The 17,270-nt window shown below is 36.0% G+C and overlaps 1 protein-coding gene across 2 annotated transcripts in view; it reads left to right on the top strand.

Moving 5' to 3' along the window:
• Positions 1-17,270, top strand: part of SGSM2 (small G protein signaling modulator 2) — a 177,156-nt gene that overhangs the window by 122,747 nt on the left and 37,139 nt on the right. For both annotated transcript variants that reach the window (XM_072429801.1, XM_072429795.1), the window contains exons 4-7: positions 4,100-4,261; positions 8,147-8,214; positions 10,033-10,181; positions 16,935-17,069. In XM_072429801.1, the coding sequence (XP_072285902.1) occupies positions 4,100-4,261; positions 8,147-8,214; positions 10,033-10,181; positions 16,935-17,069 (514 nt within the window). The remainder of the gene's footprint in view (positions 1-4,099; positions 4,262-8,146; positions 8,215-10,032; positions 10,182-16,934; positions 17,070-17,270) is intronic.

Genomic DNA, 17,270 nt, shown 5'->3' on the forward strand with positions numbered 1-17,270 from the left:
CTTGGGACTTTATTGATATAAATGTTTGAGTAGTACAGAATAAATGCATTATTTGCTTAGAAATCAATCATAATGTGGTCCCTGTTCCTATGATTGCAAAACAATTTCTTGAAAAAGTCATAAATCCAAATTACCAATGCCATTTTCTGTTCATGTTTGATCATTTAGCAATGAAGTTTCACACTGGTAAACTTTGAACAAAAGAGTAAAAAAGTAAAGGTCAGTTTTAACTGGAAGTTTCTTGTGATAGATATGGAAAAACTGTACCAACTGAACAAACAAAAATGGCAACAAAAATAATGTTAATAAATACATCCATGCTGTGATATTTTTAAAACTTTTATTTAAAAGGAGAAAACATTAGTCACACAGTCTAGATCTGTTCTTTTTTTATAAGATAAAGTATTTTATTTTGAAGTTGTGAAATATTTTTGGCCATCAGTAGATGGTGCTGTAACCTCATATAAAGTGTTACAAACTTTGTCTTAGACTTCAAGTTTGTTATATGCTTCAGATGAGGACACAGTGCCATCTAGTGGTCTGAGTATAAACTGGGATTCTTTTTCTAATGGCATGTAAGGGAAAAAAATCTCAGTTTATACTCAAGTATATATGGTAATTCCTGGAAAGTAACTTGAAATAACCATCAAAGTCCACTGTAGAGCAGAACTAAAGGAAGCTTGTGCTCCAGTGCATTACCATAATTCATTCATTACTTTCACTATAAGTACAGAGGGATTTGTTCCATTGCTTTTCTATAATTCTAGTGCAATATGCTATATTGGTTTTGAAGAAAAGCAAAATAACACTGCAGAATCAATAGCGAAAACCTATTTTTTTTAAACTTGGGTGTGTTTAGACTGATTTATGAGCCTGATTTATTAAAGCTCTCCAAGACTGGTGAAGATACACTTTCATTGGTCAACCTGGGTGATCCAGCAAACCTGGAATGGATCTGGCCCAAGGTTGAAAACATTTGCTAACAAATAGCAAATATTTTTTAAGAAATCAGTTCCAGGTTGGCTGGAATACCCAGGTTTACTGATGAAATTTTATCTCCACCAGTCTCGGGGAGCTTTGACAAATCAGGTCTATTATGTCTGTTTTATTAAAGTTCTCTTAGGCTGGAGAAGATAAGACTTTCATGGGTGAACCTAGGTGATCCAGCAGACCTGGAACCCAACACCACTGATCTGCCAACCCTCCACTCATGTACCACTCATGTGCATTGACAGAATGGAAAATCATGATGAAATTTATAGTTTGCTGAGGCACTCACAGCTACACCAGAAGATATTTTTGGCACCACATAGCACATCATTGAAAAAAATACTGTTAAGAACATTGGGAGCAAGGGGATCAGAAGCTTTGGTATGGGTATCCCAGAGTTCAGCTTTACAGAAAACAAACTCTTTTTATTTTCATGCACATGGATATATATTTAGCGGATTTAAACTAAAAAATAAATTAGGCTTTAGGGCTGTTTTAAGTTGCCATATTAGGGATTAGCGAGTGAGTTTTTAAAACTTGATCTTGTAGCGAATTCTGCCATTCTCACTTACCAAAAATTGAAAGCGAGAATGGCCGGTGTAAATTCGCCGATCGAGCTCGAGTTTAAAAAAAAAAAAATTAAGAAAAAAAGCTGCAGTGTTGATAAGCTCTGTGTGCATACCCGGCACTAGAGGTTAAATGGGGACAAGTCTCCCCATTCAAAACCTCTAGTGCTCTCTGATTGGCTGAGGAAACTTTCCTCAGCCAATCAGGGAGCACTGGAGGTTTTGAATGGGGAGACTTGTCCACATTTAACCCCCAGTGGCAGGGACTTGTCCACATTTAACCCCCAGTGGCAGGGATCTTCTCATGAGCGCATTCATTGAGAACTGTGTGCGATCCTCGGCACTAGAGGTTAATTACATGGTAACATGGTAAATGTAATTATCGTCTACAGATTATTACAGTGTGTTTTTCTGTGCATAGGGATTATGTATTAATTATTTATGTCCAGGTGTCTACATAGGGCTGATAACTGAAAGCACCTTAGGGCCAGGGAATTGGGGAGCACAAGCTTAGTCTATAGGGAAAAGGTTCAGTTCAACCACCCCAAACAATTGAGAAATACTGAATCAATGAAAAGTTATTTTGCTTTACTACTACCATCTCTAGACAGCAATACGCAGAAACTCAACATGAGACTTAAGTTATAATAACCTAAATCAATAAGCTGGAGTTGTTATTAACACCATTCACATTAGGCCATGTCTATAACTGGTGCAGATCCACAAAACTCATTCAGCTACTTTAGCTTTGAACCTATTATGACATAATCAAATGAGAGCCATTACAGTACATTAGTGGCTATTACCCATTTTAAATGAGCTCTGAAATGAAGAGATGGAAAACAGACACTAAAGAAAGACTAACAAAAATAAAGTTTGTGCCTTCATAATCACATCTGTATTGGTGTTTTATACCATGTCAGTAGCACTATTCATGTCTAAGGAAACTGTCCAATAATAATTTATACAAACAAATCTCTTTTTTGGAAATGTTCAGAAAAATCAGGTTTTGGGAAAGTATTATGTCTGCATACTAATGGCTATCACTTGTCTTTTCTTGTACCACTTATTAGATTTTCTCATAGTCAACAAGTACAGCATTAATAACAGATCTGAATCTTATGTGACACTTAACAGAGAAATACAACATCCAGGGCCAGATGGAGCCTGTTGGCACCCAATCCTACTGACAGTCATGTCTTTATGCATAAAACATTCTAACGCTTTACTGTTCTTTTGTCGGGCAAGAATATATGTAATTTTGTCTGATAATTTATATGATGTGCATGGAAAAAGCATATGTGTAATACATTGAGGCAGCGTATATGGTAAAACAAGATTATGTATTTCTAATTGCCATATTTAGAGAAATTATTATTATTATTATTATTAATAAACAGGATTTATATACCACCAACATATTACACAGCGCTGTACATTAAATTATACAGGATTGCAGTATTTTCTCAAATGTCTGTAGAGAATTTATAACTGTTACACAAAGGTGTAAAGCAAATCATCAATGTAGGTAAAGAAACATTTTTGATCAATTGTTCAATCAAAAAAGCAAGAGCTACACACGCTAATATGAAGGAAATGCACCCCACTCAATTTTTTATGAACCTTCTAAAAATAAAAATACTGCAACCACACTTATCACCAACACATCTCACTATTCTGAGTCTGTGTAATTAGCTGATGTTTTCCTAGCACCCTATTTTTGTTCTTAAAGTGATGAAAGTGAAAACAGGTGCTTTTAATGATGGCCTTTTTAGCCCCATATTTGTCCTCGATATGACGCCAACATACTATTGAGTATGCCCTTCAAAGGAATGGAGACTTACTCCATTTGTTTTTCTTTACTATGATGATGACTAAAACTATTTTTTTCCTTTAAATATGAATATTGCATATTAATATTTGTATTCTTTCTTTTAATCTGGTTGCTTTATAGGATCTTTGGCATGTTTTCCGGTAAAAGTTAAAGACAACCTATTGATTAGAGTTGTCCAGCACCGCTTATTAATGAGCAAGGTCCTCACATATTTTTAGTGTTTCCCTGATAGGAAGCAGTAACTTTGTAATGTATGGTTAACCAAGTGTTGGAAAATAACCCCTGGCCTGTATGTGACCCTTGAGGGCTGGAGTTAGATACCCAATTATGGGCGGATTACTTGATCGATGGCTGAATTTGGTACTGCTACTGGAGGTTGTTCATGGTACGCCTTGTCTACAAAAGACTCACCCAATACCTGAGCAGCAACTTTCTCCTTGACCCGCTCCAGTCTGGTTTTAGAATTGCCCACTCCACTTAAACAGCCTTTACTAAAGTGGCCAATGACCTCATCAGAGCTAAGTCTCAAGGCAACTTTTCAAGTATCAAAATCACAGATAACTATACATGCTACAAAGCTACAAATCTTTACAAAAACTCATACCAAAAGGCTCATAATATTTTGTACCTCATACTAAAAAAGAAGTACTAGTTACATATAACTACCTATTGTAACTGTTAACTATTGCATTGATCTTTTTTTCCCTAGGAAACATATCTCTAATGGCCAGGAGTCCTTAAAAAGACAAAGTTCAACCACAGGAAGGACGGTTACCCTCACCCCACAAGCCCTTAAACACATTTGGGTGCGAACGGCACTGATAGAAAAAGTTCTAGATAAAATTGTACAGTATATTGTAGATAATTGCAGGTAAGAAACTTTACTTTTATTTTCAGTGTTAACTCTGTTCAAGCAAACATTTACTATGTTGTAATTTGAGTTGTTCATTAGGTAATTTGTGTTTCAGCATTAAACAAATCAACCTGTGCCTATATCCACAACGTACAAACTACTAGTGGGAAATGAGTGGGAAAAACTACGATTAGTACGAATAGAGAAATCTTGGAAGAATATTGTTTTTACAGCTAAGAGACATGCAGAATGTTTGTTTGCTGTTGTATGATATAATTTGTTCTATCAACTGGTTATCATATTATTTCCTTGGCTACCGCTAATAGTTTTTACAGAACTTTTAGGTCTATTTGTAAATGACCCCTTTTTAAGAGAACCCTTGCTATCACAAATATGACAGCTGCTTAAGGTTACTTCTTTTCAGACAGTCAACCAAATCCTAAATAAACTAGCTAGTGATTTATCATAATTTCACAGAAATTTCAGAAGTACAACATTCATCTCTTTGTGTAATAAAATTTACTGTAAATAACTGTATTGGAAAAGAATTCAGAATTTCAGTATATTTGTGTGGCACAAAATTGAAGGAATGGTGGTCTGGGACCGGCAGAAATATAATAAATCTAGCTTCTTTATACCCCTGTGTGTATAAATGGGCCTATTTAGTCACCATATAGTGCTGTACATACAGTTAATATATGGGGAAAGTCAATTTTACATAACTTTCTTCCTTTCTTCAGACAGAATATGTGTAGGAATCATGGGGCAACAACCAATTTTTGTGGTTGTTGTGCCATAAAAAACTGTTTTCATATTCAGGACTTGGGCAGATCTGAGCAGGTACACTGTAAAATATTTCCACCAAATTAGAGCATGGCCATGCAGATGTATATTGCACTTTTGTTGAATCTGGAATTCTTTTCAAAACAGCTAAAATTCAGGTTGATATGTTATACCCTTGTTCAGGGCTTTACCACTGGGATAATGATTAAGCCCTGAACATGGGTGAAAAACATCAGGGGGAATGTAATCCAGATGGAAGGATTGAGCATTGTAAACCATGCTTCTGCTACAAGAATCTGAATGAACTAAGACTGCAACCTATTTTTGCCATGTGAGTAGTAAGGGGTGAAATGGATCCCGTTGTTGGCCCATACATTTTCAACGAAATAATGCAATACAGCTTACCACTTGTACAGTGTCAGTGTGGTAGACTGTCTTCTTCAAAACAAACATCTTGCCATGTTTCCCCAAGGAATATTACTGAAAGCAGAGACTGCATACCTTTCCTTCTCCCTGCACTGCTGAATGCCGTTCCATTGGTATGTTTAGAAAATATTACTTCCAGAAGTGTCTACTTCCTGTGTCCCCTATTGCTCTCAGTGGTTCCTTATGCTCACTTCCATGCCACTAATATGTCCCTCATGGATGTGCATGTCAGTGGGGGGAGCCACTGAGCACTGCAGGGGACACAGAAGATTGACACCATAAATGTTGGAGGAACATTTCTCTGCAGTGGAGTTGTGTTTAGAGCACAGACAGTAAGAAAGTTATTTTGACAAATTACATTTTAGTGACAAAATCACTTTTATAATTGTTTTGAAGTTATATTGAAGACAAATTGATATTAGTACTAACTGTAAGGATTTCATTGTCATTTTCTGTGTCTACCATCAGCTGCAGGGAACAGCAGAGTTTCACGCAGAGGATGCAGAATATAGTGAATTATTTTCTATTTTCTATCTAACCACAATTGTAGCTAATGTATAAGCAGATGATTTCCAGCTGCGTACTGTAATTCTTACACTTAACTTCCAACTTGTTTTCATTGTATTAAAATTCAAATAGATTCAGCATTGTGTTCATCATTCAGCTCCTTCATCTTCTTGCCATTCAAGAAAATGTACACTCTTCATCCTACCAAAACACATCACAGCAGGTTCGGCCATGATACGAACATCTTTCTTATACGCTGCATCATTTTTGTCTTTCTGTGTGCAGATATCAGAACAGTCAACATTAAAATGCAGTCTGTCATTTAGTAACAAGAAGTGTTATACATATGTATACTGGGCAGTCACTTATGGAAGTGGCGGAATATATATGGATATATATAAAATAAATGTAAATAAAAGGTTAACAGGCCAACTATTATTAAAAAGACATGAAGAGCAGTGCATACATGAAGAACAAATACCAATGCAATAAAAAAATATAAAAACAAAATACTGTTCAATGGAAGAACATTAGGAATACAAAAAACTTTAAGTATTATGCATGGAGGTGCCTAAAGCTGTATGCATTTTAATAGTTTTTTTTCCTTTTGAAAAATACCAGTGTGAGGTTCCCCTTACTTTTCAAAAGACCCCAAAAAGCAGATTCCCCATCTCCATTACAGTAATACCATTTGGTCCATGCACCACTCTGGAAATCTGCAGTTTATAGGCAGTTTGGTCATTGTGATTGGCAAAAAATGTACATCTTTGATTAAGGTAAAATATGCTTAAACTACTTCTAGGGAAAGAAATAAAATTTATGTTTTTTAAATGCTTAAAAAGTTTGTGTTTCATTGTATCTGGAGGAAATCTGGCCTCAGCGCTGACTTCATGGACTACAAGGCCAAGCTTCAAAGCTTTACCACAGAGCTCACTGTCACCAAACAAAATTATTTCTCCGCAGTCATTTCCTCTCAAGCCTCCTACCCATGCAACCTCTTCTCTACAATTGACTCCCTCCTAAACCCCACACCTGCTCCCCCACAACATCCTTCTCTGCCCAAGACATTGCCACCTACTTTAGACAAAATCAGACATAATGTCTCCATAATAATGTCCAACCATACCCACCCCTTCCACCTGTAAATCATCACTGGCCTCCCTCAGCCCTGTTACTGTGGATGAAGTCTTAACTCTTCTCTCATCATCTCCATCTACTACATGTCCACTTGACCCAATTCCCTCTGATCTACTCTTTGCCCCTTCCTCCACCCTGCGGGGCAGGGTTCTCTCCTCCTGTATCACTGTCTGTATTAGTCTGTCATTTGCAATCCCTATTTAATGTACAGCACTGCGTAATATGTTGGCGCTATATAAAATCCTGTTTAATAATAATAATAATAATATCTGTTTTTAGTCACATTTAACTAGTAGTAACAACAGGGTACTTACTAATGTATGTCCTTGCACTCATTTACCTGGGAGTTTATGAAAATCTGATCCCAATATTTCAGTTAGTTTCCAGTTTCCAATTTAGACCCCCAACCATCCACCACATTCTTTATGGGGGGACCATATGTGGGGAAAAGTCTATTTTTCCTATAATTAGAACCATCCCCAAATGTTAAGAGCAGGCATTTTGTTCTGTTATGCCAATGCAGACTTGGAGTGGTACATTTACCATACCCACAATGACAGGTAGATATTCCTCAGGTTGCTCACTAGCTTTCATGGGGATGAATCCAGCTGAATAAATCTCATAAATGAACAAAATAATATCTCAGTTAAGAAGGTCTGAAAGATTTACATATTAATCCTCTTTGAAAGAGGTAATGTTATTCAGCTGGAAATGTTTAACATTACATTAGTCAGAGATGAAATATGCCCTAATGTGCTTTATAATGAGTGAAAATATATTACTAATGATACAGCAAAGCTGATTTATTAAAGTATATATTTCCTTCCACTATAATAACAATATATATTTACTTCAAAAGCCAATTGTACTGTATACTTATAATTAACAATATTTAAAACTGATTGATGTTGTTAATTTTAATTTGCAGCAAAGTGTGCCTGGTGCGGATTATTTCATTTTATAGTACTAAGCATTAAATAATACTTTTAGTGCACAAGTTCTGCTCCCCGGCTTTGTATGCAATAATTAATTGTGTGTTTATCTCTGCAGTAAATATTATGAGAAAGAAGCTTTATTGGCCGATCCAGTTTGTGGTCCAATACTGGCAGTTCTTTTAGGTAAGACTTAAAAAATATCACAATTTTCTAGTTTTAGAAATATACATATGAGTGTGATATTTTGTGATGTAAGACCTATTCTTAGCTGTAATATCACTGACTGTTCTGTTTTTTTAATTTTTATAACTCCAGACATACTTTCCGATGTCATAATAACAGAGTGGATTTCCAACAATAATACAGATCCTCTGTATTCCAAGAGGCAGGCCTTCCTATTTTTCCATCCCTTTGGGGATAAACACTAGCAATTTTCTCCATCCCACTCCAGTGCTTAGCAGATTCTAGTGATATCACAGTTACCATGGAAAATACGTGCTTTTATGGTGAAAAAAGAATAATAAATGCCACCAGCAAATGGTGAAAGCTTTAAATTAGCTTAAATTCTGGCACTGTTCTGTTGGGAGTGGGATGGGTGGTATTTTAGAAAAATATCATATAAACTACAGGAAACAAACACAAAAAAAAATGCAGCAAAACTATAAATAAAAAATCAAACCTACAAAAAAGGACACAAATACCATAAACAACATCATATCCCATATCTATTGTAGTGGATGAACCGCTGGGAGAAGTAGAAGTAGGATTACAAAGTAATACATTGTATATTTAATATGGGTGATTTAATTTTTGTTTAACGTTACTAACATGCAGTTGCTAAAAAAGATAATATTATATGCATTAACATTTAAAAAGTGTTCTCAATTTTTTTATGGTAGATTTAAAATAAAATATGTATATAAAATACATTTTCCTTTCTTATCCTTTACTTATTAATATGTAATGTAAATATGTTTTATTTGTAAAAACATTTCCAGCCAGTGAACAGATCTATTGGTCCCATTTTTTATTTTTGCCAAGCTACTTTTACATATTTTAATAAAAATATCTTGTTCTTTACATAGGTTGAAGCTCATTTTATACACACAGAGAAATACATAAGTGCTAATCTGCTTACTTTCAGTTAGTCAGAGACTGTCGGAAGTGAAAACGTTACTTCTGTGTCTATTGTTTTTTTTTCTTATTAATAATATTTTTGATAAAAACATAATGATCTGGGTGTCTGTGTACATACATTAATAAATGTTCTCTAAAATAACTATTTAAAGTAACACATGTAAAGGAAAGTTTTTTTTTAGAAATGAAGCAATAGTAATAATAATAAGCAAGAATACATTTATAAAATAAAAAAAACACTGGGAGATTAATTCCAACTATTGTTTGGGATTTCCAGCAGCTTCCTCTTATTTCTTCTTCTCCTCTTTGCTATGGAGTCCTAGGAGACTTTTTATAAAGATGACCCCAATTACAGTTACAGAACAGTTAGCTGTGCATCTTGACCCTGACTAACTAACACTGGGGCAAACTCTATGTAAAAACAGCATATGGCATGGAAAATAGTGGACACTATAGTTGTATATTTGTGTCCTCAAAGATCTCTGTCTGTTTGCCTTTTGATACTAATTCCCTAAGTTAAGTTTTTACATGTAATGATTACATTTAGAGTATACATTACTTTTTTAGGTGCCTTATTTATGTATATTCTAATACAGCCAAAAGGTCTTACATTGGTTACATTTTACTATTACATAGATCAATTACAGACTAATATCAGAATTTACAAATGTTTGTGCTAGTGCTCATATATCATGTAAATTGAAAGGATTGTCTGTTTCCCAACAATTCTTTGTATAAAATGCATTTGTATATTTGTTTTTTTTTGTACTGGTTATTAAAAAAATAGTTCATGGTGCAAATGTAGCAGTATTTCATCGGTTTAAGTACAGTGAATTCATTTCTCCTTGTGTTGTTATTCTGCAGTTGGACCATGTGCACTAGAATACACAAAGCTGAAAACTGCAGATCATTACTGGACAGATCCTTCAGCTGATGAATTGGTTCAGAGGCACAGAATACATGGAGCTCACACTCGCCAGGACTCTAGTCCCTGCAAACGGCCGGCTCTTGGTGTATGTATTCTTGTGTTCTATCCCCCCAAACATTGTGGTTCATTTTCATACGAGATACGGTTACATACGAGATAGAGACAGTAGTTTTTTTCTTAAGGAAGAACTACACTTAAAAATGCAAAAAAAAAACCTTCAATCCCGCAGGGCAGTCCAACCCCTCTGGGGGTGTCTTCGGGCGCCGCCATCTTCTCCTCTTCTTCCTGTTTTTTCTTCCTATGTCACCCAATCTTGCGCCTGGGTCGGGTGACGTAGGAAGAAGTTGTAAAAAAACTTGCCGATCTCACTGCACATGCGTGAAATCAGCAACATTTTTTTCTTTGAACTAAAAGGCTCCTAGGGCATGTGTAGAAGGAGCAACCCAAAAGACTCCCGGGATGCATGACGTAGGCATCCCAGGGAGGCTTTGTGCTTTATTCATTCTCAATCGCCTCGGCAGGGGGGGCAGTGCTGCACCTTTTAAAAAAAAAAAAAAAAAAGGTGTTGCACTAAAAAAAATCTACCTTTTTATCTAAAGTGAAATTTCTGAGTTTAGGTACGATATAGGTTGAATTTGTATGTAAATCGGAACAGGTACATTATTTTAATAAATGCATTAGGACAGATGTTTGTCTCAACATATTATTAGGCAGCATGGTGTAAGTTACTGTATAAAATCCTCACTGTGAGTTAATTATAAACAAAGCAAAAAAAAAAACTTTATGGAGCCTAGACATTTATTTAATTCTACAGCACGCTGTGCTTTAATATGCAAAAAGGGGACAACTGTAGAGTTTGTCTTGGTCATTAAAGAATTACAAGATGCTACAGATCAGCTCAGCTCTTAAGATCACCCGCAACCTCAGCTGTGTTTAGCAAAGATTTCTTCTGCAAGTCATGCAAATCGCCCCCCCCCCTTCCTCCAAGCCTCCGTCCTGCACAGGAGGGAGCAAAAAAAGCGCGGTTCGTATCTAGGAGTTGTCCATATGTCAGAGATTCTTGACCCATGGACTACCTGTACTTCTTTTTTGTATGTTAATGATTCTGAATTTTTATGGTCTTCAAAATTTGAAATTGCTCATTTAAGAAATCTATGCCACTTCAATTGCATTATCGGCTGTTGATTAAAGATTTATCATTGTTGCATTTCCATAATTTGACATGTTTTCAAATAAAACAAACCTACTTTAGATTACTTTAGATCATATTTAGATGGTATTTATGTTAAAAATAGCTCAGTGCTTGGCATTGTGTCAATTTAGCAGTGACAGTGATATTCCTCAGTTCCTTCTGAGAGGCATTTGACTACTATCTGAGCTGCTTCAAGCTGTCCTTGAATTTCCCTTGACTCTTTAGTGAGAAAAAAAAACATGGCCATGAACACAAATGCAAAGGTAAAATTAACCCGTAGAAAAGTCTAAAGCCTTAAGAGGCTTGTTAGCACAGATGTATTAGGGCAGACTAGGGTTTCATAAGACAACTGCTTGGTCCATCTACACTTGTGAATTGTTGGGGAGGTACACATATTTAACTAATTCTCTACAGATACTATTTTTCTGATTTATTGCAGGGGTATGAAGGTTCTAGCTGGCCCCCCTATACATTCACCAGGACTTAAGCTTTGTCCTAACGTTGCTTTGTTTATGCTCTTCCAGCTTTTTTTGAAAAGCAAAAGCTTTTAACATACAACATAACATAACATACAACCTATATGCAGTCATTAAGTATACAGCTCCCAGTGCCCATGCTAATAGTAATGTTCTAAAAGTCAGTATTTTCATAGCTATAAGCATGCTTCTTAAGGCTATGGATGCCACCTTGTAGAAATACAGGTCTATCTTTTATCACATATAAAAGTAAAGACACGTTAAAGCTATTGCAGTAAGTAATTTAGTGACTTTAACAATGAAAAAAAAATTGTCCCTGTCTGTGCTGTTACAATTCGTTATACAAGGGTTTTTGGTTTATAGTTGTAGTTTTTCTTACATGTTTTTTTCAGTTGGCTTTCATGCAAAGTTTACATTACATAGCATATGTGTGGGTATGCTATGGACTTTAGAATATATACTCATTTGGTATCAGGGGGTGTAAAAAGCTTAAATATAATTAAAATATGGTAAAGTACAAATAGTAAGACCTAACACTAACATGCATTGATACGACTTACTTTACCATTTTAGAGACTATAGATTTCCTTTACCAGAATACTGTTGTCACCAATTATTGCTTTTTATGGTAGGCTCGTGGGAGCTCTCCGTGGTTCTGAAAAGGCTTAGCCTTGCTCACACAACCTAGAAGATGAATGCAATAGTCGTGTCCCATTGATTTTTCTGCGTTTTAGAGATCTAAATTCCTAGTAGCTATTAATGACTGCAGAGACTACAAAATATACAAAATGACACGGCCGCACCAGAAGGTTTACAACTTAGATCTCTAAATATCTTAGGTCAATCCCTGAAACATCCTCCATTCTTCTTACCTATAATCCTTCTTCTGTCATTCTGGAGTGATAATACAAATAGAAACTAAGGAGAAACGAAAAAGGTAAAATGTCTCCTGTCAATAAACATGATGTAGCACCTTCTTCCACAAATAACATTTCTCCAGCTTTAGTGACATCTGACCTGCATCCTCTTTGTCCTCAGGCTAGGTTAACCATAGATATCATTTCTGCCAGTATTTATCTATTTGGTTTTATTATTGACAAAGTAAACTAAGGAAAAAATGCAAGTGCATAGAGAAAGTTGGATAGGTGTGAGTGTGTCTGCTTCTGACAGTCCCCCGGTAAGTTCCCCAGTAAGACTAAAGTAGATGTGTATATAAAGGCCAAAAATAGTAAAAATAGGTGAAATTACACATATAAGTGAACAGATGATAATGGATGGGATATATCAGGCAGTCAGTACTTGAGGGCAATGTGATTGAAGTAGGAAAATAGGCACACATAGGGATCTAATCAACTTTGACAAGGGCTAAAATGCAATGGCTAGACAACTCTGGGAATTTTTAAAACAGCAGGTAGGGTGTTCCTTGTATGAAGGGGATAGTACCAACCAAAACTGGTCCACATAAAGACAACCATTTACTGACCACAGATGTATGGGCATTCAATGCTCAGTAATGTGCATAAGGGGGTAGGTTAGTCCACCTGGTCTAATCCCACAAAAGAACTACTAAAACAGAAATTGCTAGGAAAATTAGAAATTTCAGAACACACTGTGCATCCTAGGACATATAGGATAGCAAAGCTGAAGATCAGTCAGAGTGCTCCTGCTGCCCCTGTAAACCGATAAAAGTACCTACAATGGGCATGTAAGCTTTAAAACTGCACCATGAAGCAATGAAAAAGGTTGCCTAATCTGATGAATCACACTTTCTTTTAGATCATATGAAGGGTTAAGTGTAGTTGACGTATCACTTACCAAGGGAAGAGATGGCAGCAGAATGCAGTATTGTAAGAAGCTGTGTGACTTCAAGAATCTTCTGGTTGTTCCAGGTCCCCTATGAACAAATTCAGAGGTCTAGTGAAGTCCAGGCATAGACAGATCAAAGCTGATATTTTACTTTTAGTTTAGTGAATGTGGTAAACATTCACTTTGCATTCACCTAATCATGTGCAGGATATGTAAGATTCACCTCACACACTAGGCTCTCTCTTTAAAACATTCCCTAGATGGGGACAATTCACTTTGAACAGATGTTATTTCTTCATTAATTCAACCTAACAATGTTCTAACCTAGCTAGGTTCTATCAAAGATAAATTTAAATATCACTGCACTTTCAATATCCACAAAATCCACACTCTTTAAAAGTACAAACAATTATCCTTCCTTTTCTAATCTTATTTTTATTTGGTACTTTTTCTTTTTAAAACTCACGAAGACATAAAGCACCTGGGACATTTAATGGGTGCCCTGATTGCTTCATTTACTTTCCCAGATACTTAACTACAAATAATGGGGCTTCTAGTACAATTTTACTGACCAACACCCTTTCCCTTGCCACCTCAGGGCACTGGTAAAGGATTTCAACCTTCATTATTTATTCAGTTATTCAGAACATTTATTTAGTAATTAATAGATTAGTAGATTAGTTATTTAGTAGATTGGATAAGAATCTACAATATCTGTCCACTTGTTTTTTATTTTTAATCTCTCTCATTGTTGGTGACGCCTTCACCCTCTCCTGCAACACAGGGACCCGATCTCTCCAGAAAAGACACAGGCAGCAATACAAACTTGACAGCAGTTAAGCACAACCTACTTATAGTTTATATAAACTGTGCAAGGGATGCCATGCTAAAAAGTAGGAGTCTGCTGTGAGGGGAACGTCTCTGGAAAGCCTACCCCACGGGTAAAGATTCCCTTTCAAAACTTAGACTGTCTTATAAGACAGACAGCGAGACTGCTTGGAAACAAAGAGAATGTAAGAAAAGAGAAAGTTCCCTGAAGAGCCCTGGGGGAGAAAAACAAGAGCCCTGAGAGTCTCTCTCACTTCATGAGGTCCCATAGTGCAATCCAGGCACCATAATTGTAGTTTAAAACTCCTTTATACCTAATATAATGTTCCTTAGTTATGGAAAATGTGGCCTGTATGTGTTTTATTACAAGAGCAAGTGCACTTTTTTAGTAATCTGATTGAATACTTGGTTTATCTCCCTGTTCTGTTGGTAGTTCTGTAGGTGTCCCCCTACACCCAGAAAAACATAGTGGTAGGTTAATTGTTAGTCCCAAAAATGGCCTAAGATAATGGTAGGTACAATAAATTGTGAGCTACAGTTAACGACAAGACTATGGGCTCTGTGAAGGGCAATGTAAAATATCTGATGTAGTTAAATAAATAAACAGTGGCTATAAAATTGTATGGAAAATGCCTGCCATACTCTGACATGTCTGTATGCTATTTATAATGTGCTGTATTTTTGGCATATGCGCTAATAAATGGGATTTTATTAACAAAAAAACTGCAATTGTCATTAATCAGGCACAAATAGCTTAGTCTTCTCAGCAAGCTCTGGAACTGACATCACTGGCAATATTTTCTGACCTAAAAAGACAAACACACACAAATATGCCTTTGATTCTGAAAAGCAAATACCATTATGAATAGATTCTATGTGGGTCGAGTAAAAAGGGATAGTATGACTCACCGATGATTATTTATGGAGGGTAGAAGGGCAAATTCTAATATCAAGGAGGAATGATATGTAACAGAGAAATAAATGTTCACTGTGTTTGAAGAATGTGTCTTGCAGACTTCATGATCTGCCAAGGGGTCAAAGTAATTCTCTGAACACTTGAAATGTGAGAGAAATTTGGAAGTAAATCAAACAGCTGGAAATTCATATAGATAGATAGATAGATAGATAGATAGATAGATAGATAGATAGAGAGATAGAGAGATGTAGATAGAGAGATAGATAGATAGATAGATATTTGAATGTGGCTCAATAAGTGTAAATTTGAAATGATTATGCTAATTAGGTCACCTTACAGTCAGAAACCATCTAAAATGGTAACTGTATATAGAAAATGTGCTTTTTATGCTAGCATCCCTTTATATTTTCTTATTAGGTATTGTCCCTATGCACAGACCATAGCAGATGACGGCTGAAGCATTTATTCAGCCATTTATAAAGATATAAACAGTCTATTCATTTATTTTCTAAACATCCCTCTGGAAGTGGAAGGGCCAATCTCCTGGGTTTAGGCTTTATAGCTTTCCAGAATACTCACTAGGCACATGCTGAATGAGGTCAGAGGAAAGGTAGAGACTTATCAGTAAACGTATTGGACTTCATTGTCCACAGAATCAAGACTGGCTTCATAGAATTAATAAAATCCTTTTGTAATTACAACACTTATACTAAGAAAAACAGGGGAAATACATTTTTCAGTCTCATGAATTGAATAGTTGCCTGGTTATCGCTTCTATACTTTGGGCCTAATTTATTAAAGCTCCAAGCCTGGGGAAGACAGATTATTATGGGTGAACCCTAGCAAACCTGGAATGAATTTCATGAAATAATTTCCTATTTTTTGGCAAATGTTTTCAATCTTTGACCAAATCTATTTCAGGATTGCCTAAATCACCCAGGCTCAACCATGATAGCCTAACTTTCTAAGTCTTGGAGAGCTTTAATAAATCTGACTCTTTGGGTTGCAGACCTCTAACAAGTATCAGATCAGGAGGATAAGACCAAAGTCTAAACTTCTGGTGAATTAGTAGTTAGTGTAGGGTAGGGAGGTTACATTCATCAGTTACAAGTGGAACAAGAGCTTGAAACATTTAATCCTTTCTACAACAAATAGATTTTTTTGGTTGAGAAAGGGCCAAGAGTGCAAAACTCACGCTGTGCTATGGTTTCATTTCTGCCTATCGAGTCTGAACCTCATTGTCAGTGATAAAAGACCATAGGCAATATGATCTGTGAGTAGCCTGAGTGCCTGGACATGAGGCATTGTATTGTACATTCAGTAAATAACACCTTGTGTACCTATGTACCTCCAATGCCAGGTTGGTGTTCAGTAGGGGTCTACAATTTTTTCTAATATTACAACAGTTGAGTTTATTGCAAAATGAGAAAGCATAATAAGGTATTAACAATATTGCACACATGATACTGCTACAAATATATAATGTGTATATTTATTAAAATAAAAGCATGGTTTTCCTTTTATATGATCACTTTGATCAATGCTCCCTCCATTGTGTTTGGTAAAGCCAACATACTTGCTGTGACAGCTAAGTAATTGAAAGCTTTCTAATTTCCACAGATTAAGAAGCGCCATTCCAGTGGTAGTATGTCAGAGGACAAATTTGCAGCATCAGCACGAGAATATGTTGAGTCGCTTCACCAGAATTCCAAAATTCATCTACTTTATGGGAAAAACAATGTTCAGGTTCAACCAGTAAGTGAATTTATGCTAAGGTCATTGGATTTCAGTAGTCCTATTTTATGAATACATGATGCAGAATTATGAATCAGTTAAGTGGGGATTTTAAAAGGTAAATTCTGGAGCTTTCCTGTATTGGGTTCAATGCTGTTCTGGAATCCTGCTTCGTCCTGGCACAGAGGAAGTGCCGGGTGCCACCATCTTTGTTTGTCTTTT

Source organism: Pyxicephalus adspersus, chromosome 1 (genome assembly GCF_032062135.1).
Source record: "Pyxicephalus adspersus chromosome 1, UCB_Pads_2.0, whole genome shotgun sequence".
In the NCBI taxonomy this organism is placed as follows: domain Eukaryota; kingdom Metazoa; phylum Chordata; class Amphibia; order Anura; family Pyxicephalidae; genus Pyxicephalus; species Pyxicephalus adspersus.